Consider the following 24852-nt stretch of genomic DNA (forward strand, 5'->3'; position numbering starts at 1 on the left):
CTTCTTTGAATGTAAAGGAGGGGTTTTTTTTATCAAGATAGTTTCTTTTGTTTTCACAGCATAATATTCTTTGTTCTACATTCTTTCCCAGCTTCCAACCAAAAATAAAAAGACAGCTGTATTCTATTTTGATGGCTGAATCTTATTTAGTTAAAATAAAATGTGATCCATGAAGAAGTAGTTCTGAATTACAAAGATGGCCATACAACCTACCATTTTTCTGAGCAGAAGTGTGTTCAGTTGAAGGAGGCCATCTTCATGGTACCTAGGTTTTCAAAACTGGAGGCAGAATCTCTGGCCAATCAGAATTTCCATCATCATATGGGAAACCAACACAGTCCCTGCCTTTTTCATATATTCAGAATCGAAGAGAGGGTTCAAATCCACTCTAGGTATCCCCAAATTGTGTGAGAAGTTGCTCATTTTATACTCTGGACATCACCTTGAGCTGGGATGCTCAGTGTTTACATTTCAAAAAGAAAGGAAACCTACAGTTCCATTGGAGCCAGACAGAAAAACAGGGTCTGAATTTCACAAAGTGAGTGAAAGGCCAAATTGCCATCTGGGAGAAAAGGAGACAGTGAAAGAAGGGGGGGAGAGATACAATATTGCCTTACCTTGCACTGTAAGGAAAACAGATGCCACTGTGGATCCACCTTCATTAGCAGCCACGCACCTGTACTCGCCAGCATCTGAGAGTTTGACTGCTTTGACTTCAAGAGAAAGATTGCTCATCATTTTGATTCTGGCGGGCTCCAAAAGTTTCAGATCTCGGCCATTTCTGTGCCAGGTGAGATTGTAACTCACCGTGCTCACCGCTAAGCATGTCAATATGGCTCGATCACCGGGTGTGACCGTGACATTATTAGGCACCTTCACGACAGGTGGAGGTTCTGTGGAGGAGAACAGAAGGACAAACAGAAGAAGTATCTACAGGTACAAGGCACAAGAAAACAGGAGCAGAAGCACAAATGGGAAGCCGTCTTGAAGCACTCCATGGAGTGGGTGTCCGAGCAAATGGATCAACCGTCAACCATCAACCATTAAGAGCATCATTGCGTCTTTTCTGGAATTACACATCTGCATGGAATAAGATCTTGTGCAAAAACTGGATTCTTAAAAAGTCACCTCTATATCCCCCCAAACTTTAAAGGGAATCACGTTTCTCCCTCATATCATCAAATATACTGTCAAAAAATAGAGTCTATATCCTGTATTCTGGGTTTAATTATGGCTGAAACACTTACGTTCTAGTTTTCCTGTCTTAACTCTCTACCAATACCCTCCCCAAGTTATATACCAGAGCTATCCTTTTTCCACCCAGCTTCCAGACCTCCATTTTTTTAAATGAAAAACTCTTATTTCAGCCTCAGAATAAACCATACAAATACAGCAGTATTTCACATTCCAAATAAAAAAATTATGGATTTGCATTCATTTTTCTGAGCTCAGGGTTAGTTTTCCGGCAGCCAAACTTGGACATCCTTTTCAACAGGCTTCTATATTTTTTTGTATTGTACAGACCAAGAGCTCATTCCTTTCCAGGTGATACTTCTCCACATTCAGGGGATCCTGCCATCGGGGGTAACTAACCGAGCTAACAAGCATTTAACATTGCAAAGCTTGAGTTAGTTGCAAGGTGGAAAAGAAAAGTTTCAAGGGCTTGGCATTTTTCCAGTGGAGGAAGATCAAACTGATTCCACTCATTCACACAAGTGAAAATAATCATCTTTGATCTACTGTATCAGAAGCTAGTAAGTATAAACGTGAGAGGTGATGAACAGAGAAATCAGAACAGGGAAACCATTATTATTATTATTATTATTATTATTATTATTATTATTATTATTATTATTTGCTATTGGCAAAACTACAAGCCCAGATGTTAGCTGTCAGTGTCCCTGAGCCTAGTGAAAAGGAAAAATAGACATACATCCAGGAGGCAACGCTGCACTCGCTTAGGCAAAGAAAGTCCCACCTTCTCCAGCACAGCTCGCTAGGTAGTTACAGGCATCATTAGGCTCGTTTCTGGTTAAGTACACATACAATTGGTCCCTTAAATTAATATCTGTTTTGGCCCTAATTTCTGCTAATAGAGGCATGCTTCATGGATCAGTTAAATCCTCCTTTTTATAAGGCCAACTAATATAGTGGTCAGCTATTTCCTTTTGTCTTTGAGTCACAGCACAACTTGGAAGGCTCTGCTGCATCATTTTCAAGTTGGTTTTATGAAGTCATATTTGAATTACTCAACTGGCATCAGATGAACTTCTTTGGAGAGGAAGGAAGAAATGGCACGAACCTGACACATCCAAAAATGTCTGTGCCCGTCCGGTGCCTGCATGGCTGCTAGCGATACATTCATAGTAACCCTCATCCGAGAGAGACACCTTGGCAAGCTCCCAGTTCACACTAGCAGATTCTCTGCAATTGAAAAAGAAAGTCTTGTGTAGCATTTGTAGAACAGGACAGAAGAGAAACTAAGTTGTGGGCGTGTTGGGTTGCTAAACTGCCATCTATTCTTTTCCACCTTCAGAGTTCAGTGAGAGTTGCAGAGATCTGTACCCAAATGTAGACACTTCAGATGGTGCAAAACAGAGCAGCCAGGTCGCTGACGGGGACTGGGCATCATTCTCACATAACCCCAGTCCTCTACCAGCTTCACTGGCTCCCCATCGAAGTCCGGGCTCAATTCAAGGTGCTGGTCATCACCTATAAAGCCCTTAATGGCTTGGGACCTGGATACCTGAAGTAACGCCTTCTTCCATATTTGCCCTCCCGCCCCTTGAGATCGGTGGCAGAGGCCCTTCTCCGGGAACCCTCTGTGAAAGACATTGGGAGGGTGGGCACCCTGAGGAGGGCCTTCTCTGCGGTGGTGCCCCACTTATGGAATGCGCTCCCCAGAGAGGTCCGCCTGGCGCCGTCATTATTTGTTTCTAGGCGCCAGGCCAAGACCTTTCTATTTAAACAATATTTTAATTGCTGATTTTATTTATTGGTTTTAAATTATTATGCCAAGATGTTTCCAGTTTTTATATATATTTGTATAGATATTTATTTGTTGGAAGCCATCCCGAGGCTTATGCAAATGGGACAGCATACAAAAAATCTAAATAAATAATAGACCAGAAGGACATGGAATGCAAAACTAAAGTCCATTGGTTGCTCATGGCATTTGGCAGAAGGCAAAGTAAAAGGATCTAGAAGCCTCACCACCCACAGTCCTCACTAGACGAGGTCCCACCCACAAGCAGTAGGGGCTCCCAGGCTAAACCCCTGCATGCAAATCTCCCATCCTGCTGGTAGGATCCTGGAGGCAGCAGGTTGGCCACTGGGTGTGAATGGAATGCTAGACTAAATAGACCTGGGTCTGATCCGGCAGGGCTCTTATGTTCTTGGTGGCTGACAATAATGGCACAAGGAGAACAACTCTGCTTGTTCTTTAAATGCTTCCTTTACCAAATAAAACCCCTTTGGCTATTCTGCAAAGAGAACAAGGAGCTCAGCCACAACTGTATATACAAGACTGCTAAATTAGAATGCACCCAGCTTGCAGCACCAAAAGCATCTAAATATGCCAACACACGAAGTGTCCACTTTTTTAAAAGCTTTATAAGTTATTATCCATGCAATTATACCATCTGTTCCATGTGCAAACTTTTACAGTAACGTCTGCATAGAAGCTGGCTTGGAAACCATTAACAAATTGAGAGACAACTCTCGTGAACAGTAAAGACTCAAAGACAGAGTTTTAATGGGTTGCTGTAAACCTCTCAGAAAGTTTCAGGTGTTGGGTGGTGTAGAAGTTAAATAAATAAATGATCATGATGGTTTAAGTCAATGGTGAGGAACATCAGGTCCACCTTCGTGAAGTCCCAGCCTGGCCTGCAGGCTTCTCCCACTATGGATGGTTCGGATGGTCTCCAGGCCTTCGTGCAGCTTTTGCTCCATTCTAAAAGGTTGATATGGCTCTCCTAATACTTCCTTGCTGAGCATAAGTGCTTTAAGGTATACTAGGTTGGTATTTCTTTTGTACATTTGGTCCCTGCTTCATTGCATTTAGCCCTATACTCCACCAACACGCGAAACTCAAGAACTTTCCCCAAAGTTCTTGCATGCAGTTGTCCCATGGCCCGAGACAGATTCTCCACTCCTGGTTGAACTATTATAAGGAAAGTGGAACCATCCAACTTTGGCATATTGTAGAAGTAAAGCAGAGCCATGCTAATTACATTTCATACGGCATTGCATAATTAAACATCACATATAACCACTGACCAAAATGTTTTTTGAAGGACCCCTCTGCCCACACTATTAAAATGTTATGCCTGCCTTCACTTTAAATCAAGAGAGACCAGTATAACACATAAAAAGCTGCACTACAGAGAAGCCAAGATAAATCTCATTACTTAAGATGATGTTCTCAGTCCATAACCTCTTGCTACTGACATCATCCACATATTCTGCTCAGTTCAAAAGTCAGGTAACAAGATATGAAATGAATTAAGAGAGTGGGGGAAAGCAATTTGATCACTGAAATTTGACAGCAGAATTCCAGAACTGGTGAAGCGTGTGCCAACAGTGATTTAATGGGAGTTCATAAAAAGATGGTGTGATACATTGGCAATGGTGTACAGGGAAGGATTACCGAGCACAGCTTGTTAATTGACTAAATAAACAAGATATAGTTACAGCAGAATGTAGGCATCTACTGTCTATATTTTGGAAGTATCAAAACGATGACTCAAGCCCCGCTGTTCCTGTATTTTGAATCCTATTCATGTTTGCAGAAAAGAAAATCCTACAACTGCCAACAGTTATTCAAGAAGCCATGCTGGGAACTGGAAGACTTTTTTTTCCTGCTTAAACTTTGATAGGACCATGTTCTTAGTCACATTTTAGCTGCATGGAAAATCAGTGGGATTGGTTGGTCATGACTACATCCATTAATTTCAATGGAAATAAAGCTTGGCTAACTTAAGCTGGATCTAATACATAATCTATTTTATTTTATTAATTTCTATACCACCCAACAGCCAAAGTAATATAATGATATAATACACTATAATAACTTTCAAAACATCAAGCTTTTCGGAACATGTCACATCCCAAGTTATCTTTGGAAGAACTTCTGTGTGTCACAGAGGAATCTGAGAAGGGTTGTATGCAGCTCATGCTGAGTCGAGGTTAATTTGCCTTATTTTCCCATGCAAATTGTGTCTGCTCATAAAACCAACACTCTGATGAGGCTGTGCGTGGCAGAGGAAAGATCGGGCAATGACAGGCAAGCTGTCCTTTGGCAAACCTTATCATGTAATGATGGCTTCTCTTTAAAGAAGCCACCAAAAACTTCTGAGGAATCACAGTTTTACAGCCGATAGCATTAAAGCAGCAGCAGCAACATTTCCAGAATGAATGATTCCACAAAGACATAAATTATGCTAGAACAAATGAGTTTCCAAAGAAGCCCAGATGACAATGAAATCAAGATTTTTCACTGAACCGGATTGATAGTTATATGAAAGTGTTGGTGAATTAAAACACAGTCCAACATTTTCACATACATTACTGACTACGGTCCAGCATATGAATTATTGGAGCACATACAGAATCGCAAAGTCTCACACAGAGTTTATCAGTATATAATGAAATTGAATGCATATTCTTTCCCTTTCCCCAGCATTAATTGAAAAGACAAAGCCCACAATGAAACTGAGAAGAGGTCACTTACTTGAAAAACTGGTCCATTCCAAGTTGAATTCCATTTCTGCTGAAATGCACAGTAAAAGGTATAAGACTGGCTACGTTACACAGAATGTGACCTGGCTGCAGGTAATATCCTGGGGTTTTCTTGAGCATGCTTACTTTTGGAGCATCTAAAAGAAAAGCCAATCCATTAGATAGTACAATAATATTTCTCCACAATATGCAAGATTGCATTATATCAAGTCACAGGAGCTGGGGAGAAACTGGAAATTCCCTCTCCAAATGACAGTTACTAAATAAATAGACCTCATGCATATAAGGGGGAAAACACTTTAAAAATTACCAGGAATGATATTAGAAAATGAAACACTTGAAACTCTCTGGAAGAGGTAATCATTTTTGTCATAACCAGTTATTTTAAGAAAGAAGGGATCACTGGGTGGAATAAATTCAGTGATATTCCAGATTCCATAAGGTTTTCTCTCGGGGAAATATTTCACAGGAAGGGTCTTCAGAAGGTCTCCGGCGATACTGAGCAGCTCTAGACGGTCCACCCGAGCAGGAAGATGGATCCCTGTAGTGTTTAGCAGAATGTAGGTAGGAATCCCTGTTCACAAAATACAAAGAATTACAGACATGCAAAGCCGGGCCTTTCCAGTTGGACTAAGCAGCACAAATATATTTGGCTTGCTTAGGAAGCTCAACAGCATCTCATTCCCAGTCAGTATTATGCCATAATTCAGAAGCAACCGTGGACAAATGATTCCATCTAACGAACAGGAAAACTTTGGTGCCCACACAGACCGAACAGGCTCTCCCTGGGGAAAACAAGCTGTCACCTTTGCACAGGTCTGCATGATTTCAGATTCATCCTCCCCCACATGTTAATTTTTCACATTTGGGTATCATTGGAAAAATCATCAGACTTTGTTCAGATGTTTCACTTCCTTAGCTATCCGACCCAGCTCCAGCTGAGTGCAAGGCAAAGCAGAGGCAAATGGAAAAGAGCAAAAGGAAAAGGTAGGCCCCTCGTTTTTCCAGTGGGCAAGTAAGGTTGGCTTAGAAATATCTCCCTGACAGTAAAAATTATTGAAATATGCATGAGAGAATCTACTGACCTTGCACTGGCCTGCTGGAAGTCATTCTGAAGTCTAGTGTGGGCTTTCTAGAAAATCCAGCTCTGAAGTCTATAGTACTAAGACCGGTGATACGAACTGAATGGCGTTCACTACTTGATGTCTGCAAAATATTGCAGGAGAATAAATTGTAGCAATCTACATGTGATGTTTTGCAGTCTATGAAAACCTACTGACCTTCTAGACATTAAAACTGTACAAGCAAGTCTCACAGAAATAATGGCACTTATTTCCACATAAACAAGATGACCATCAAGCTTTAAGAATATTAAATAGTAAAGTATTTGACATATTAAAATGCTGCCCAAAGATTTATCAGGAAATTCAGATAAGGCAGGCATTTTGTGAAGCAATTAGTGTTGTTTAGAAGGCTTCTGAGATCCAGTTCTTGAAAAGCGACTGCCCAGTTCCCATTCTCTTAAGCACAATAGAGAAATCTGGGATGAATGCTGAATGGATAACATGTGTGCCCTGTTTGAAGGGGATGAATGTTTGACATTCTCAACAGAGGGGGATGGAGAGTTCTCCAACAGCCTTAGAAGGAAAATATGGTCCCCTAAGTCTTCCAGTGAGCTCCATGGTCAAATGAGGACCAGAATTCCTATCTCCACCATCCCCATCTGAAACTGTAACCATTACTTCATATTGGCTCTCAATAGATATCCTGAACCAAGATTGTGAGATCGAGCTGAACAGTTTAAACATACCTGTTCAAAGCCTTCTAACGGAAAGGTCAGCGCATGCCCATTAAAAGGAAGGGAAGGCATAAGTTGGGGCTGAGAAGAACTGCTAAGATTAATTTTGAATCCATAAATCCCTATCTAATCCTCATACCAGGAATTAAGATGGATGACTTTGGCATTCAATCACGTCAAGTTAAAAAGAACAGGAGTTGTTTTGCCTAGCAAAACCAATACTCAGCAAATGCACTAACATTACAGTAATGTGTGTCTACTCAGAAGAAAGTCCTGCCTGGTTAAATGGAGCTTGTTCTCGGGTAAGTTTGACTAGGAGGGCACCCTAAAAGAAACAGTTGTTTTCCATAAAAGCAAGACTTAGACAATCCAGTCCCTCTGGGCTACTGTGAGGAATCCCTGTGTGTCTTTTTTGGAGCACTGCTATTTATTTATATGGCTTAGCATTTCACTTCAGTAAAATCACCACCCCCAGGGTTTTCTGGCAAAGTGGAGCTGCTGTCAAGATCAATGGAGTAGAGAAAATACTCTTGTTTTTTTGTTAACAGAGTGCCAAAAAAGACTCCTGTTATCAAGCGATAATTGGCTGTTAAGTGTTACTTAGACAAACACAGTGACAAGAGTTCCTTTTTATACTTTTACACAACATCTATGTAGTGCATCTACGATGGGAGGCAACGTTTAAGAAAATTACCCTTTTCCTTCATTAGTGCTCTTACCATTTTATTGCAAAAGCAACTGAATGGGTAAATTATGCCATGTGTAATTACTGGAATTCCAGCAACTGCCCACTCTTTTCCGCAAAGCCAAGGAGGCTTTGAAACTGCAATTTTGCAATCCCGCACAAGGGAAGGGACCCTCCAAAGCAGTTTGCAAACTGGCATTGTGTATGTGTGTGAGGGAGGGCTACGGGAAGCATGGTTTGCTGTCCAAATTGCAAACAGGCATGCTCTCACTAGACATGGTTGAGTCCTTGGGCACACCTGAAGTGGTTGTTGGTCAATACTAGGAGGGGGCAATACTAGGACGTTGTTGTACCATCTAGTCAAGTGCCAGGTAGGAGCCACAAAGGATGGTGGGACATTGGTAGGAACTCACGTGGGCAAATAGCCTCAACGTGTTCTTTTCCTCACTCCAAGGTGAATTTCCACTCTCGGAAAGGCAGCGGTCATGGTTCTTTTTCATTCTGGCTACGAGGAAGCGAAGCTGGGGCTTGGCCATCATAGGGCAAACACCGCTGAGGTTGAAGGACCACAGTGCTGGCACTTCAGAGAAATTTGTGGTCCTCCAGACAATTTCAGGAAGCTCCTAATGTCCCAGACTTAGGTAACAGAAAGAGGTAGAAATGGCTAGAATGCTGAGGTGGACAAATAGGCCATAAAACTTATGGTGGGACAACATGAGTTATAGAGCTCATATTCTTGGAAAGTGAACATATCCTCACACATAGGAAACTAATGCTTCTTGGAGTAGCCTGATCTTGGATTTTCCTTCTAGGATGCTAGTTTTCTTTAAATTGGAGACAGGGGTTCAGCCTCTAGAGTCCATGACAAACTCTAGGCTTCCTCTCAACCTTGGAGCTGTAGAAGAAATGAATGAGCTCTGTCCATGACCCTAAGTTAGGAGGCAGCCTGGGTGTTCATATTGGCTAGGACTTGTTTTATCTAAGTGAGGTTGACCTTGAGAATTGCAAGCAGAAGGACATTTGTAGAAGGGTTTTTCCTTGCATATATGCAGCCCCCAACTCCCTCCAAGAAGCCTCTCAAAACTTTCTTGAATATGGGAATGAGGAGTGGGGAAGTGTGTTTGGGGAGGAGAGAATTGACCAGAATTCAGCACTCAGCCATGTTTATGCAAATAGCAGCACCTAATTTGGGTGACTCATCCTCATGATGCAGCCCACACAATATAGGAAGGTGCCCTGACCTCTGGAAAGCCCCTGCTTGGAGGACAATAACAAAGGAGAAACCAACAAAGCCCTTTCTGTGAAATTTCTTCTATCCTGTTATCTTTATGTATGTAGTTTGTAAAGCGATGGCTGGCTTCAATTGTCCTGACTTAGAATGCAAACCACCTTGATGTTCCAGACATGCAACAAGCAAATTTGGGTTCAATTTCTGAGAGTGCACTTTTGTTTTCAATCTTTTCAGAACACTTTCATAAGGTTGCTTTCCCCTCCATGCTACAGGATTCTGTGTGATAGAAATTCAGCCCAAAATATGGTTAATCAGTCTCACACCAAACCACAGTGGAACGAGTTTAAGCAGTCAGAGAGAAATACGTCTCTCTCAGAAAAGGACTAGCAATGCCTGAAAGTGCTTGTACACATCATTGCAAACAAGCAACCCACCTCCTCATAATGTAATTGAAAATAGTTAAATCTAAGCAGCTCCATCCAAGTAATTACAGTGACAGGGCTTTGGTTCTTTTTAGAAAATTGAATTAAAGGCCTCAGATACACTGGATTTCATGCATTTTTGTTATATGCAAACCTGCAGTCTGGCTTAGGGTGGTGTTTAGTTTTAAGAAAGTATGTACATTTTGTTTATATGTTACTATAGCTACAGATGGCTTTATGTTACAAGGGTGTAACTCATTAAACTGGACTGATTCTGTCTTTCTTTATTGTTACCCTTCTCCACCCAATCAACTGGAATTGGTTTGGAAACTGGGTGAGCAGCGAATGGTACCTCATCACATCACCTTTTGAATAAATATAACATCCAACAGACAGCTCTTTTATTTGTAGTTGCTACAGTTCTGCACACAATTCCAATTACATCGCTCTCGCTGAACTCCATGGTAAATAGCAGGAGTGCTAAACGTAGAACTGTAGCTGGTAACTGCAAATACATCCTGTTGATTTCTGATTCTTTTCTGCCTTTGCACCCCATTTTCTTTCTCTCCTTAAAGAAATGGTTCATTTAAATCTAACTGGCTGGAAGATTTCTGATCCACCTTCCAGCAGAACAAGAATGTAAGAGCTTTCTGATGCTCTGAATTTGCTCTTTGGAGATTGAGTTCATACGCATTTGCATCTAATCCCAACTTTAGTTTCTTTCCTGAGGTCTGCAGTTCCAGTGTTCCCTATAACAGGGGTGATATTGAGGAGTAATTACATGTAATTCCATTACTAAAGCTGCTGCTCCTGCATGATCCCATGGCAAATTAAAAATGAGTGGCATAATTAATTTGATTGCAAAATGTGACTTTTTCTAGTCAGAGATACTAAAGCTTTAATTAAGTGCAAATGTCTGGAAGCACACCACTGTATCACAGACTTCTTCCATCTGTCCCTGCAGAAGCAAAAATTCTGAACGTATCAGAATTTATTTGTGGTTGCAAAAGAGTTGAGCAGGCCCTGTTCACAATCCTGAACACAAGCATGAGCAGAAGAATGTGTCCTTCAGAAACATTCTCAAATACCTGCTCACACTTCAAAATTGCCGACATTTCAGAGAAAAAGCTGTTTGAATTTGCACAACTAAGGGCAGCAAGAGAAGGGCAACAAATAGGATTGCGGGGCGGAAGCTGCTCCCTGGGAGCAGCACCTACAACAATTGCGAGTGTTCAACTTAGGAAAAAAAGCAAGTGAGGGGAGACATCATGGAGGTGTTAAAAATAATGCATGGTATGGAGAAAGTAGAGAGGGAGACCTTTTCTTCCATCTCCCGTAGCAACTCAAACCTGGGTTCATCCCATGGAGCTGATTGGTAGGTGGTTCAGGAAGTACTGCTGAAGGAAGTACTTATTCATGCAATGCCATTTTGGGATGCATTCACAGAAGAATTACTTCCAAATCACAAGTAGTAGTTCCTCTTTACTCCTCACTAGTCAGACCTTGTCTGGAATACTGTGTCCAGTTCTGGGCACCAAGATTTAAGAAAGATGCAGGGAAATTAGAAAGGGTCCAGCAGAGGGCAACAAAAATGAACCAGGGTTTGGAAACACTGCCCTGTGTTGAGAGATTAGGAGAACTGGGCATGTTCAGCCTTGAGGAGAGAAGACTGAGGGGGGAACATGATAACCCTCTAGAAGTACCTCCAAGGCTGTCCCAAAGAGGGAGGTCAAGATCTCTTCTTGCTGATGCCAGAGTGCAGGACACGGAATAATCAAGTCAAGCTGTGACATCCCAGATTCAGGCTGGGCATCAGGAAAAGCTTCCTCACTGTCGGAGCAATATGGCAGTGGAACCAGCTGCCTGGAGAGGTGGGGGGCTCTCCCACACTGGAGACATTCAAGATGCAACTGGGCAGCCACCTGAGTGGGATGGTGTGACTTGGTGTCCTGCAACAGCAGGGGTTGGACCCGATGGCCTTCATGGCCCCTTCCAACTCTCCTACTCTGACAGTTAAATTATGGGATTCACTGCCAGGGGAAGTGGTGATGCCTGCCAATCTGGATGGCTTTAAAAAGGGACTGGGGAGATTCATGAGGCGACCAGTGCTTACTAGCCTTGCTGGCTGAGCGCTTCCTCCTTCAGCCAAAGAGGCATGCCTATATACATCAGCCTCTGAGGAGACTGGACAGGAGGAGGCCCTGCACCCATCCTGCTGGAGGGATCCTGTGGGCAGCTGGTTTCCCACCATGCATACGGAGTGCTGGGCTAGATTGGCTTCGGGTCCAATCCAGCAGGACTTCCCTCATGTCCTTACTTCACTACACTGTGGTGCTGGCTGTAATCTTTAACCGAGTACTTTCTACAGTTGGAACAAGGGGGAGACACAACTCAGCATCAAGAGCCTTTAAGTAATTAAAGCTTGTATGTTTTGGCTTGGGGAGCTGTGTGTGCTTGGGGAGCAGCAGTGGAGTGTGGAATAATTCCGTCATGCTTGCACTGTGCTCTTGGAATCACACGAGCCACAAATATCACCTAGAGACGACTCCACACTGTTCAGGAGCAATGGCAGGGGTCGGCTCATTTGCGTAATAATGCACATCACAGGCGTTTCTTCTGCTTCACTGGGGTGGTGACAGACTTACGTCTCTGTTTGTCCAGAGAAGCTAAAAAGGCATGGAATCAAAATTCCTGTCCTTGGGCTTCGTTGGCCTATGTTTAATCTCCCGGTCTTCTCACCAGACACATAAATGTTGTAGCAGCTTTGATCGCTTTGTGGCTGAATCCCACTCCAGAAAGAAAGCACTCAACTGAGAATGGCTCTCACTTTTCCAATACAGACCTGGTTGGCTTCAGCCCTGAAAGGACATGAAAGCCAAGGAGAAACCCACCCATATGTCCTGGATTGCCCAGAAGGTCACAACTTTCCTGAAATTCGGGTCCAAGGTTGTTTATGCTGATTCCTCCCTGAGATAGCCTTAGTTTTTTCCAAAGATACATTTTATGCAGTCCACAGTTTAAAGATGTTACTACTACACTGTATTCACTAGACTTTTCTATAGACTTACTCTGTACCCATTGTTTCTGCTCTATAAAACCCATGTTGGAACAATGGAGAAAGGACATTGATCTTTATCAAATGTTTGTAAACCTTGTTCCCCAATATTTCTTGGTTTAAGGTTCCTAAATGCTCCAGATATCTTGCCAATCTGTCCCCAAGAACTGTTGTGGGGTTTTTTGTTCCTCTCAAGGATCAGATTTAATCACGACACATTGCAATTCTGGAAGGATGATGCCAGGGTATTCCATGTGAAAAGCCTTGTCGATACGGTAATCTAGTAGTCAAATCCTTGGAACATTTTTAATGAGGTCTTCTCAGTGAAGAACATAATTATTATCCCTGTTTGGGCCAAATGCCCTGCAAGGTCACTGAGATGGTATCAGGATCATTTCCTGGCTGGCAGAAATCGGCCAACAATGGAGTGATTGGCTCTGTTCCTCTTTTTCTGAAATATGATCTCACAAGATGATTCTTGCACCTCCATTGTAATCATTCATCTTTTTCGGTGGTATTTTTAAGCAAGTGCATGTTTCAAATATTATGTTTTTACTGTACCATTGGTACTGTTTTATGGTTCTGGTGCCACACAATAAATATTGATTGATTGCTACTGCAAAACAGTGAACTAAAACGATAGGATTTAAACATCCCTTCAGCATATGGGACCACCTTTATCCTAACAATCCTAATAAAAGAGAGTTTTAAAGGGCTTCATCTTAAATCAGGGTGGGCAGAAAGTCCAGGTGTTTCGGACTTCAGCTTCCAGAATTCCTGACCACTGGCCATGCTAGCAGGACATTCTGGGTGTTGGTCTGAACCATGTGGACATCTATCTTTTGTCCAGCCTGCAAAACAACGAGAAGGATGTTGTTCTATCAGTGTGTGTAGCCTGCCTTGAACCTTTAATACAGAATTATAGCATACATGTGGGAAACTGACTGCATCATCACCATAGCAACAGTACCTTAATTGTCCACATCCCAGGCTCAGGGTCTTTTATGTTCACTACCTTAGCAGAGTTTTCGATATTGAGCAACTCGTTCAAGCCAGATCCTTTCTTTAAAAGTTTACCTGCAACAAGGGAAATGAGAAATAAGACTATTATATTTACCAGTTACCTCAAAAATGGGCCAATCTCTTATTCTGGACCGTTTGACAACCATACACACTCTCTGAACATCTAGAGCATGTTCCATTACCACAGATCTATCATAGTGTGGGCATCCTGGCACTGACGGGGCAGAGATCTAACAAACCTCCAGCAAATCTGTTGCGGTTCTTTCGGCTCTTTTGCTGTTTGCAGCATGCTAGGAGAAGTGGAATGACACGTCAAGCCAACTCAATCAAATCACACGCGTGCACAAATTCCCTTTGACATTTCATTACTCCTGTGAGTAATCCACTCACAGAGATATTCATTCATTCATTCATTCATTCATTCATTCATTCAAAGCTTTTGTATCCCGCCCTTCAGAGTGTCTCAGGGTGGCGATAAAATAAATAAATGAGATACAGCATTGAGATAATAATATATAAAATCAATCTTAAAAACAGTATTAATGTTTAAAACAATGGGAAAATAAAAAGGCTTCAGCCTGGTGCCAAAATGAAACAGTGTCAAGCAGCTTTTCCTCTCCAGGGAGCCGATTCCATAGACGGGGCGCCACTGCAGAGAAGGCCCTTCTCCAGGTAGCCACTCTTCTGATCTCCTTGAAAGAGGGCTCCCGAAGAAGGACCTCTGGTCCAGATCTCAGAGGCCAGGGAGGTATATATGGAAGGATCCACTCCTTCAAATATCCATGCCCTAGGCCATTTAGGGCTTTATAAGTCTTTACTAACATCATTAGATATTTATATGGATAAGCACCCTGAGGAATGGCCCAAGTCCTACAAAAGAGAATTACCACTGAAAAAGTACAGATTATTCAAGACTGTTTCCCAAACTCCCAATAGTTGAAGGGTGATTATTTCCTGAATTACAATTTACAGAGAAAGGAGACGACGAATCATACAGAGACACAGGGAACAACCTTTTCTGTGGATTAGTCCTTCGGTTTGCAGGTAATCCATTTCCCACTGTGCAATAGTAGTTCCCTACTATTGTGTGTTCCAGCACACAACTGAGGGATTACTAATTTACAGTACAAAAGATGCTCCCAGGTGAATTCCAGTAGCGAACTAGTAATAAGGTGCTAACAGAGACATGGATGCCATTTGTACTGTCCAGGGTTTATCCTGGGATAGCAATACATGGAAAATAATTTTAGAGCAGGCTTCTTGGAAGACTATGTGGATTTACAGTGGGAGACTCTACAAATAGCTATGGATACGGCTTCATCTCTGACTTTTAAACAGTGGGAGGAGCTCTGCCATTCAACATGCTTCTAAGCTAACTTCTGATAGAAGAAATAGTCCTTTGGCCAATGTCCAACTGCTAGTCTGGTCACCTTTTGTGCAGGGAAGGGATGCCGGCTTATCTATCACCTCAAATAGCAAAATACCTTAGATCGGCCCTGTCTATTGTACAAATGTGTGCTGTTTTTATATCACCTACACAGGCATGGCTTCTCCTAAAGGATCACGGGAATTTCCATTTGCTTAGGTGCTGAGAATATAAAGCCCTCACCTAAAGGATCATGGACTTCAATCTCTGGAGAAGGACCACTCAGGGACACTGTGACCTCTTTCAAGCTAGGGTCAAAAGGTATTTGCCAGGTGTTTGCTGCTGATTCCAGTTGGTCCGTGGACAAGAGATGAACTTTGGAAGCCTGTACAGCTTCTTCTACCCATTTCAGAACCTGCAAGAAACAAGGATATCAACAATTGTACTGTAGTTCAGTGAATGTATCTCTTGCTTTGCAGAAAAATACCCAAAGTACACCACGGCTAGATTCTTCAGCAGTCATGAAACAGCTGCCCAACAGACCAAGGCCCCATTTCCTACACCAACGCACTGCACCTCCAGCCAAAGCCAAGCCCACATAGTCTGCAAGCCGTGCTCACCAAGGCCTAGAAGCAGCTTCTATTGAGGACTATCACCGAGACCTCGGGATCACCTGCCTCTGCCCCATTCCTTTCACCCAGCATGATTTATCTTTGGAGTGTTGCCACTTGTACCATGTAATTTCCTCACAAGTCTTTGAATTCCAACTTTCTATAGAAATCAAGCAATAAATTCATGTCAGTAGGTCTAGCCTTGAGGACACCTTTGAAACTATTCAGCTTTTAAAAATAGACACATTAACAGTGTCTCATAAATCCCTTTAAAATGAAAGTGGGGACAGCAATGAAAGCAATTAGGGTAAATGCACTAGGAAGTTTCCGAGGAGGTCCATGGTTCAAGGTTTCTCTTGGTTCTAAGCAAACTCTTTCCGCCTGTCATTGGCAGAGCAGTAGTGCGAGAAGCCCACTTGAACCTCAGCAATCATCTTCTAGTCCAGCCAATTAAATCACATTCTCTCAGACAGCTGCAGTGAGAATGCAATCCACTGCATTGGTATCTGGAGATAAGATGCCCTGTATTCAATGGGGTTTTTCCCAGGTATAAGTTCATATGATTCCAGCCTTGGGAGGCTCTCAAAAGACAGCACATTTCAGAGCTTCACAAGTTCTTCCCGTGATCTACCCCAGGAATAGACATCCCGGTGCCCTCCAGAGTGGTGGACTACAACACCCATAATCCCTGAGAATGGACCATGGGAGTTGTAGCCCAAAACATCAGGAGGGCTCCAGATCACTTCTCCCTGGCAGGGGGATCTCTGTATACTTGTCTGAAGTATGTTAGTTCTGTCCCGACTCCATCCAATCTTCCAGGCTCTTCCAAGTTTCACCCCAACTTCCCAGGCTATGCCCAAGCTTGCCTTGATGCTCCACGCCCTGGTTCTGTTCAGGAGGCCACTGTGCCTACAGTCACAGCTCAAGGATCCAGGTTTTCCCCACAGCTGCCTATGTTCTTGTTGCCTGTGCAACAGTTGACAGAGCACAGAGGTTTCTGCAACGTGCTTTTCCAGTTTGGGTTCACCTCCCCTGGCTTTCCAACGCAAGTGAGGCCGAAGGCTCCAAGGCTAACTACTCCATGAGACACTTGCCAGGAAGCTGAAGCCACACATGTCCCAAACTTTTAAAAAAATAGACTGGAATTTGTGTTCATAAACTTTCATTAGTTACATGTGTCTGGGAATTCCTTTGTTTTTGGACAGGTCTTTGCACATGTAACAGAATGCAATTTCTTACACTCCTTTAAATGCACTTAATAGTACCCCAAATTTTTTGGTGCGGGAGTCAGTAGGGAAGGAAATGAAGCGAACGCAACAAAAGCCAATTTGTGGAAGTACATATTAACACCAATGTGCATTTGTGCATTAGAACAAGTTGAACAAAGCAGTGATTAAAAAGGAAAAAAACCTCTTGAGCAAGCAATGGAATGAAAGCTGGATAACAATCCATAATAACCAGAGAGATTGGACTGAACAAAATTCCTACCTCACTATTTATATTGCACAACAAGAATAACTAAACAGCAGCCTATAACTGGTAGAACATCAAGATATTTAAAGACGTGTGGTCATAATTCATTCCCCTCAATGCAATTTTAATTCATTCAGGAACATTTCAGCAAAAAACAAATAGCTAGAAGAGTGGCTATAATAAAGCAATACAAGATCACCACAATATTCCAACAATGTATTTCATAAACAGAACACAATTCAGCTATCAATCAGATTAGCAATAAAACACTGACAACGGCTTGTAAAATACTCCCACAGCAGGTCTACAATTTAAAATGCACAGGATGAGGCTCATTAGAAAATGCACCGCAAATTCCCACTCATGAGGGAAATTATTTCCACATCTGTTCACTTCGGTATAACGAGCAGTTCATGATCAAATATCTTGTCTTCACCACTTACACTAAGAGCAGGCTAAATGATCAGATATTGCCCACCAGCATTGTTCCAGTTGTTGCTGTTACACGCTGCAAGTCCTGTCTTGCTAACTTTTCAGAGTTTGGTGAGAGTATCAACATGGATGGGGACAGAGGAAACCGGGTAGATACTGCTGAGCTGGACTTCTCAAAGGCTTTTGAGAGAGTTCTTCACCAAAGGTTACTGAGCAAAATGAGCAGTCATGGATTAAAAAGGGGGAGTTCATCCTATGGATCAGTGACTGGTTAAAGAACAGAAATCAGAGAGTGAGAATAAATGGTAATTTATCCCAAAGGAAAGAGACAAGCAGTGGGGTCCAACGGGGTTCTGTATTTTATTATTTATTTATTTAGAAAATTTCTATGCTGCCCCATTCTCTGAAGCCTCAGGGCAGCTCACAAATATATCAATTAAAATATTGTACAATAAAAATATAAAACACCAATTAGGACCAATTGGTGTTAGGATTAGGTATTAGGACCAATGCTTTGTAATCTATTAGGTATAAAAATATAAAACACCAATTAGGACCAATTGGTGTTAGGATTAGGTATTAGGACCAATGCTTTGCAATCTATTAGGTATAAAAATATAAAACACCAATTAGGACCAATTGGCGTTAGGATTAGGAATTAGGACCAATGCTTTGCAATCTATTCATAAATGATCTAGAATAAGGACTAAGCAGTGAGGTGGCCAGGTTGACTGAGGATACCAAACTATTTAGGGTGGTTAAAACCAAAAGGGATTGTGAGGAGCTCCAAAGGGATCTCTCCAAGCTGGGAGGATGGACATCCAAGTGGCATAAGGCACATGAAGCCCAACAAAACCTCTCAACCACAAAACTACGCAAGTCCTTCTGTTCCCTTCCGTCTGTCAAAATCAGAAGAGTCAAGATTGTTAAAGCAGTGGGAAGCTTAGTCCATTACAGCATTCCAACTCCGCATTTGTTACATACGATCTGAAGTTAAAATTTATTCCAGACACAAGAGGGGTTTTTGTAATAACAAACAATCCCATTAATGCTAACTGATCCCAGACCTTTGCATCAAGCATTCTGGGTTGTTTTGGATAAGCACCATACATATATGGACCGTTTTTAATGTCACTAAAATGAGGTGCCATACTTTTTCCTTATCAGCTATTCACAGATGTGAAAGAGAGCACTCACAGCAAGCATGTTTCTGTGGAACTGATGAAATTTCACACCAAGAATACATAAATATTGTATTCAGGGACACGAGAATGCAAAGATGTTATTTGTTAAAATGGAATGCGTTTTCTCTGGGCTTGTCTGTTCGTTTATATTGCTGTCATTCTCCCTTAGTTATTTCCTTTTCTCCTGCGTGATCCCCAATGCATGGAAGAACGGACTTGAACGCTCATTTCAAATACTAATTCGGCCAAGTAACTCCTGGGCACTTGTGGACAACTGGCTGCTGCCCCTTTGTCTCATGTTCACTACACTTGTCCGCTTCGTGTGCTCCTTTAGAAGACACGAGGAAATGAAATAGTGGGAAATTCTAATGGGTGTTTGATTGGGAGATTTAATCTAAAGACGATGTTTCCCAGTTAATAGCCAAACTGTTCACACTTCTTGCCTCTGGCTTTGAAGAGCTCAAGGGCCAGTTCTGAGATGCAATTTCAAGGCCAGTTAAAGCTCAGCAGAGAAAAGATCTAGTAAGTTGTTTTAACTTGAATCTGAGAAAGGCTTCTCTTGGTAGGTTTGGATTGAGTGGGTATGTCTTTGGTTCTTCCCTAAGAAGAATACAGATGCATTGACAGAGGGAAGTCCAGTTTGATGACTGGAAGCAGACCAGGTTGGGCTTTTTCCTGTGGACTTCCAGTGTAAGATGGGCTGCAGTTTGCACATTTGTAACACTTAGGAAATATGCATAAATTGCACTGCTCATTCCATTTGCACAAATTTATGCAATTTGCGCAAATCACAGTATTTTGCAAGTTTTGCCCCAGTCAGCACCTGGGAAGTACATAGTCATAGCATATTTTGCATACGAGTTATGGAAGCAATCTGCCATTTGTACAGATTGTGGTAGAACTACATATTTTTCACTTGCCGATTTGTACAAATCAGCTAAATTTTGTGTAAATTTCCTTAGCATTTTTTCTTGATTTATTTCACAAATCATGGCCCATCTTAGCAGCAGAGGTCTGTGAGCTGGCTCAACCCACACTGCAGCAAGTCAGCATGAGGGCAGGACTAGGAAACTAGAATAATTGGTGGGGGGGGGGGCTGAAAATAATGGAAATTCATCAGATTTTTACCCCTTGTTGGATTTGCTCTGCCAAATGCAGCTCTGGGAAAGAAACTCAAGAACTTTGTGACCCGGATAACTCACTCTTCCATCCTTCCAGTAGAAGAGGAAAGAAAATATTCTAGATCATTGTCTAGCTATGAAGGTGGTACCAATATAAGAGATCTTAATTCCAGGGCTCTGGGCTACACTTCCTGGAAGATGGGCTGGTGGCAAGAAATATGTTGCCCCTCAGCAGGACTGGAAAGGATGTATTTGGCTACAGCATGAAGAAATCCACCAGGAGGGCTTGGAACTGAACCCTACAAGGGAGGGAGAAGTAAACACAGGGGCAGCAATGAACAAAGGCTTATGCACCGCGATGGAGAGAGTGGCTCCAAATGTGCCCAGTGATGCCTTTCCAAATGTGTAGAAAGAAAGCCAGGCTATGAAGTACATGATCTAGTAGGTTCTCAAGGAAATCAAGTCTGAGCATGGCCTGGAAACCAAAATGATGGAAGGGAGGCTATTGTCTAACAATGGCATCTCCATCCACTGTTGCACATCCCAGACACATTTCGACTTGGAGAAGGCCTTCTGTTGGCTTCAGTGAGGTCTTCTCCCAAGACTAACATCCTGCCTAATCTTGGAAGCTAAGCAGGACTGGCCCTTTTTGAAATCTGGAGGGGTGCCTTCAATGTTGTGAACCGCCCAGACAGCTTTGGCTATGGGTGGTATAGAAATGTAGTAATAATAAAAGAGAGCCCTGTGAGACTGCCCCCCCCCATGGCTGACACTTTCTTGCTCATTTTAATATGTAAGAAACAAATCTATGTAACGCTTAGTTGCTGTACAGGATGATGCAGGGAGGAGAAGCAGGAGGATTGTATGCCTCCAGACAACAGACTGAAGGATCCTCACCCATGGCTGACTTCTCTCCAGGCCCCATAGTGCCAGGCACTGGAGGACAATAGCTGCACTGGTGTCCTGCCTCTGGACTTCCCATATGCATCTCTTTGGCTACCACATAAAATGGGCTGCTGGACTGGTCTGTTCATAGAAACATAGAGCGAATCAGAAGGGGTCTCCTGGGCCATCTAGTCTGACCCCCGGCTCCAGCCAGCTCTGCTCATGACATGCCCACCATGTGCATGTCCAGCCTATCTTTGAACACCCTCACCGATGGGGCCTCAACCACCTCCCGTGGAAGCCCATTCCATACCCTTGGGGTCCTGACTGTCAGGAAGTGCTTCCTGGGATCCAAATTGAATCTTGGTTCCTTGAGCTTGGCTCCTGCAGGGTTTGCTTCTCTTCTTGTGAGCCTCCAATATTTTGTTAGTATTGGCCTTGCAGCACCCTAGCTGTTTTCTTGTTCAGCAGAAAAAACCTGGGCCAGGTATGGGAGGAGAAAGTATGAATGTGCAAAGGATGAAATGTTAGATCTTGTAGTCTTGCGAACGTGCAAAGGATGAAATGTGCAAAGGATCTGAATGTGCAAAGGATGAAATGTTAGGTCTTGTGGATGTGCAAAGGATGAAATGTGCAAAGGATCTGGATGTGCAAAGGTTGAAATGTTAGATCTTGTAGTCTTGTGAACGTGCAAAGGATGAAATGTGCAAAGGATCTGAATGTGCAAAGGATGAAATGTTAGATCTTGTGGATGTGCAAAGGATGAAATGTGCAAAGGATCTGAATGTGCAAAGGATGAAATGTTAGATCTTGTAGTCTTGTGAACATGCAAAGGATGAAATGTGCAAAGGATGAAATGTTAGATCTTGTAGTCTTGTGAACGTGCAAAGGATGAAATGTGCAAAGGATGAAATGTTAGGTCTTGTAGTCTTGTGAACGTGCAAAGGATGAAATGTGAAGTCTTGTAGTCTCAGGCTACATTATGCATTTCAATCAACATAAGGCATTCAATGAAGCCACTTTCCCCATTGTTTGTGAGGAGACAGAGTTTGGCAAAATTAAGTGTGAGAGCAACTCTCTCTGGCACGCACGTGTGCACACTCAGATGGGCTCACACACAGTTGCTTATGCACCCTTGAAGTGAGACTTTTAAAATATTCCAGTGACATTTTCCTGCCAGAGTTCCTTCTTTTGCCTGTGTGTTGTTTGCCTCTAGGGCAGGATTGCAAACTTGCTAATTTGCCCTCTGCCTTTATAAACTTGGGTTCTAAGTAGACCACATGCTAACACAGCTGGCTTTGACTCGATGATGAAATGTGTCAGGCCAAGACTGAGTGTTTGTTTTAAAATCAGATTCTAAAAATATGTGTTTGAATTGAGAGAGAGGAAGGAGAGAGAATCCTCACAACAGACAATAGGAAGAGCTTCTCATTGATTCATATGCATTTTATCATCTTTACAGCTGGCTATTGTTATTATAGTACATTAATATTCTGCTTTTTCTCCTTATATATATCCATCCAGAAATATTTTCACTATCCAATTTGCCTCTAATTAAATTGCTAGGAAGTACATAGAAACCACCAAAATTAGGTTCCAGGAGCAACTCTGGGCATTTTCAGTTTTCTTACCATCTGCAAAGCTCCATATTTCTGCACCATAACTTAGCATGGGTTAAATTTAAAATTTAAAAGTCTTCGCTTTAAATATTTTAAGGACTTCTGTAAAAGTACCTGGCTAGCTGCCACTTAACAGTCTATTTGTCGACTGTATAATAGCAACTGCTTTCATTTCAGTTTGCTTAAAACGTCATTGTTCTAAAATGATAGAGATTAGTTGAAGAAATTATTATGAAACTTTCACATGATGAAGTTTGTTGGAGCTAACAGAGCCCTCCTGCTCCCCCATTTTATCATCACAACCACCCTGGCTCAAAAGAGAGACTGCCCCAAAATCAACCAGTGAGGTCCATGGCTGAGCCAAGACCAGAACATGGATCTTGCAAGTTGCAGTCCTGTGCTCTAACCACTACTCCACACAGCCCCTGTGTGCACAGAGGTCATTTTCCACCCCTGGCTCAGTGCAGCTGGGCAAATAGGTCTGTGCCCTGTTGCTGGCACTGCAACCCAGAGAGGTACCAGCTGGGGGTCCAGATGCATAAAAGACCCCCCTTCCCCACATGAGTGCCTTTTGAACATGAAGAGCAGACACCCTCCTTTGATCCTCCTACGCAGGGGAGGGGGGTGACTCCCATGTCAGCAGTGATTCTTAACCATTGCTCTTTTCCTTCTGAGCTTCCTGGGAGCTATCCAGAGTGCTGGAATCCATTCCCCAAAGAGGTCCACCATCATGGATCCCTCTGAATAGCTCCTTTAAAATGCAGAGAAAGTGGCAGTGGATAAGGTGCACCCATGGCATAGGAGTCACAAGCTTAGGAGTCACGATGCTGTGATCAAGAAGACATTTTCAGTCACAGTTGCCCACATGCAAAAGACCTTTCCCAAGGAGACTCGTGAGGGACATAAAGACCTACAGCTAGGTCTGAATGAATTTTGTTTCCTTATTCTGATTCCTTTAAATGTGATGAAAGGAAAGCAGATGCTCAGGTCATGGTGCTCTGCTCCCTGATCCCAACAGAATCCTATAAGAACACCACCAGATCCCAGTTTCCCAAAGACATATTGAGCATCCAGTTTCCCTCAGCAAGCAACAAGAAGCCCATCGGAAACCCACAAACTAGACATGAGGTTGAAGCCTCTTCCTACTGCAGGTCCCTTGTGAATGGCTACACACCCTCCTGGCCAACAGTTGTATTGTGCCGTCTGGCTCTGGACACTTCAGCAGGTGTCGCTTATTCACTGCCAGGCTTCTCTTCATAGCTACAAGGAACAGAACTCCTCACATGCAGAGTAGTTTTTCTATCCAGTTTTACAGCTTTGCTGTCAGCACTGGCTGCATTCTTTGATTTTACCTGCAATACAGTACCTAGCAGAAATCAGACAGTAGAACCTTATCTTTCTTCTTTGAAAAGGCATGTGTGTAGTCCTTATAGTTAGAGAGAGATGACTGAATATGCAGGTAATCTTCTATCTTTTATGGAGACTTTTACATCATACAAGGAATCAGAAGCAGTTTGCCACATGACAAAGAGGGAAAACCTACCTTTGTGAAACACAAATCTTGTGGAACGCAGAAACTAGTTGCACCTGTGGTCATTGGTTCCTTGTATCTTGAAATAAAGATTGAAACCCTTCCCTTAAAAAAAATATATGCTGCTGAGTTTAAAACACTGAACTTTTTCTTTATTGAATGCTGGTGCTAACTGGTTTACCATTTGTGATATTTGTAAGGATCCAAAGTTATTAGAAAAGATCGGGTGTAAGGCATTTTGCTGGAGACCAAGGTTAAGATAATCCAGACTATTGTATTCCCAATCACAATCATTGGGTATGTGAAGGGGTGTCACACGGGGGTGGGTGGAGACCTGCTCTCCCCTGCAAAGGAGGGCAGGACGCGCTCTGACGAACCCAGGCTCAGGGAACCAAGGTTCGATTTGGATGCCAGGAAGGACTTCCTGACAGTTAGGACCCCAAGGGTGCGAATGGGCTTCCACAAGAGGTCATTGAGGCCCCATCGGTGCTGGTGTTCAAGGATAGGCTGGACATGCACATGGTGGGCATGTCGTGAGCGGAGCTGGCTGGAGCCGGAGGTCAGACTAGATGACCTGGGAGATCCCTTCTGACTCGCCCTGTTTCTATGTTTCTAAATATGGGCAGTGAAGAAAGCTGACAGGAAGAGACTCAATGCATTTGAAACACGGTCCTGGG

General features: G+C 42.7%; 1 protein-coding gene across 1 annotated transcript in view; it reads right to left on the minus strand.

The window, feature by feature from the left end:
- HMCN1 (hemicentin 1) overlaps window positions 1-24852 on the minus strand; it is a 229012-nt gene that overhangs the window by 155315 nt on the left and 48845 nt on the right. Inside the window, exons 5-11 of the mRNA XM_044439180.1 lie at window positions 15563-15734; window positions 13901-14007; window positions 6825-6945; window positions 6050-6313; window positions 5732-5876; window positions 2303-2424; window positions 618-893 (exon numbers count right to left, since the gene is read on the minus strand). Of these exons, the coding sequence (XP_044295115.1) occupies window positions 618-893; window positions 2303-2424; window positions 5732-5876; window positions 6050-6313; window positions 6825-6945; window positions 13901-14007; window positions 15563-15734 (1207 nt within the window). The remainder of the gene's footprint in view (window positions 1-617; window positions 894-2302; window positions 2425-5731; window positions 5877-6049; window positions 6314-6824; window positions 6946-13900; window positions 14008-15562; window positions 15735-24852) is intronic.

Source organism: Varanus komodoensis, unplaced genomic scaffold (assembly GCF_004798865.1).
Source record: "Varanus komodoensis strain SLA01 unplaced genomic scaffold, ASM479886v1 scaffold34_1, whole genome shotgun sequence".
NCBI lineage: Eukaryota > Metazoa > Chordata > Lepidosauria > Squamata > Varanidae > Varanus > Varanus komodoensis.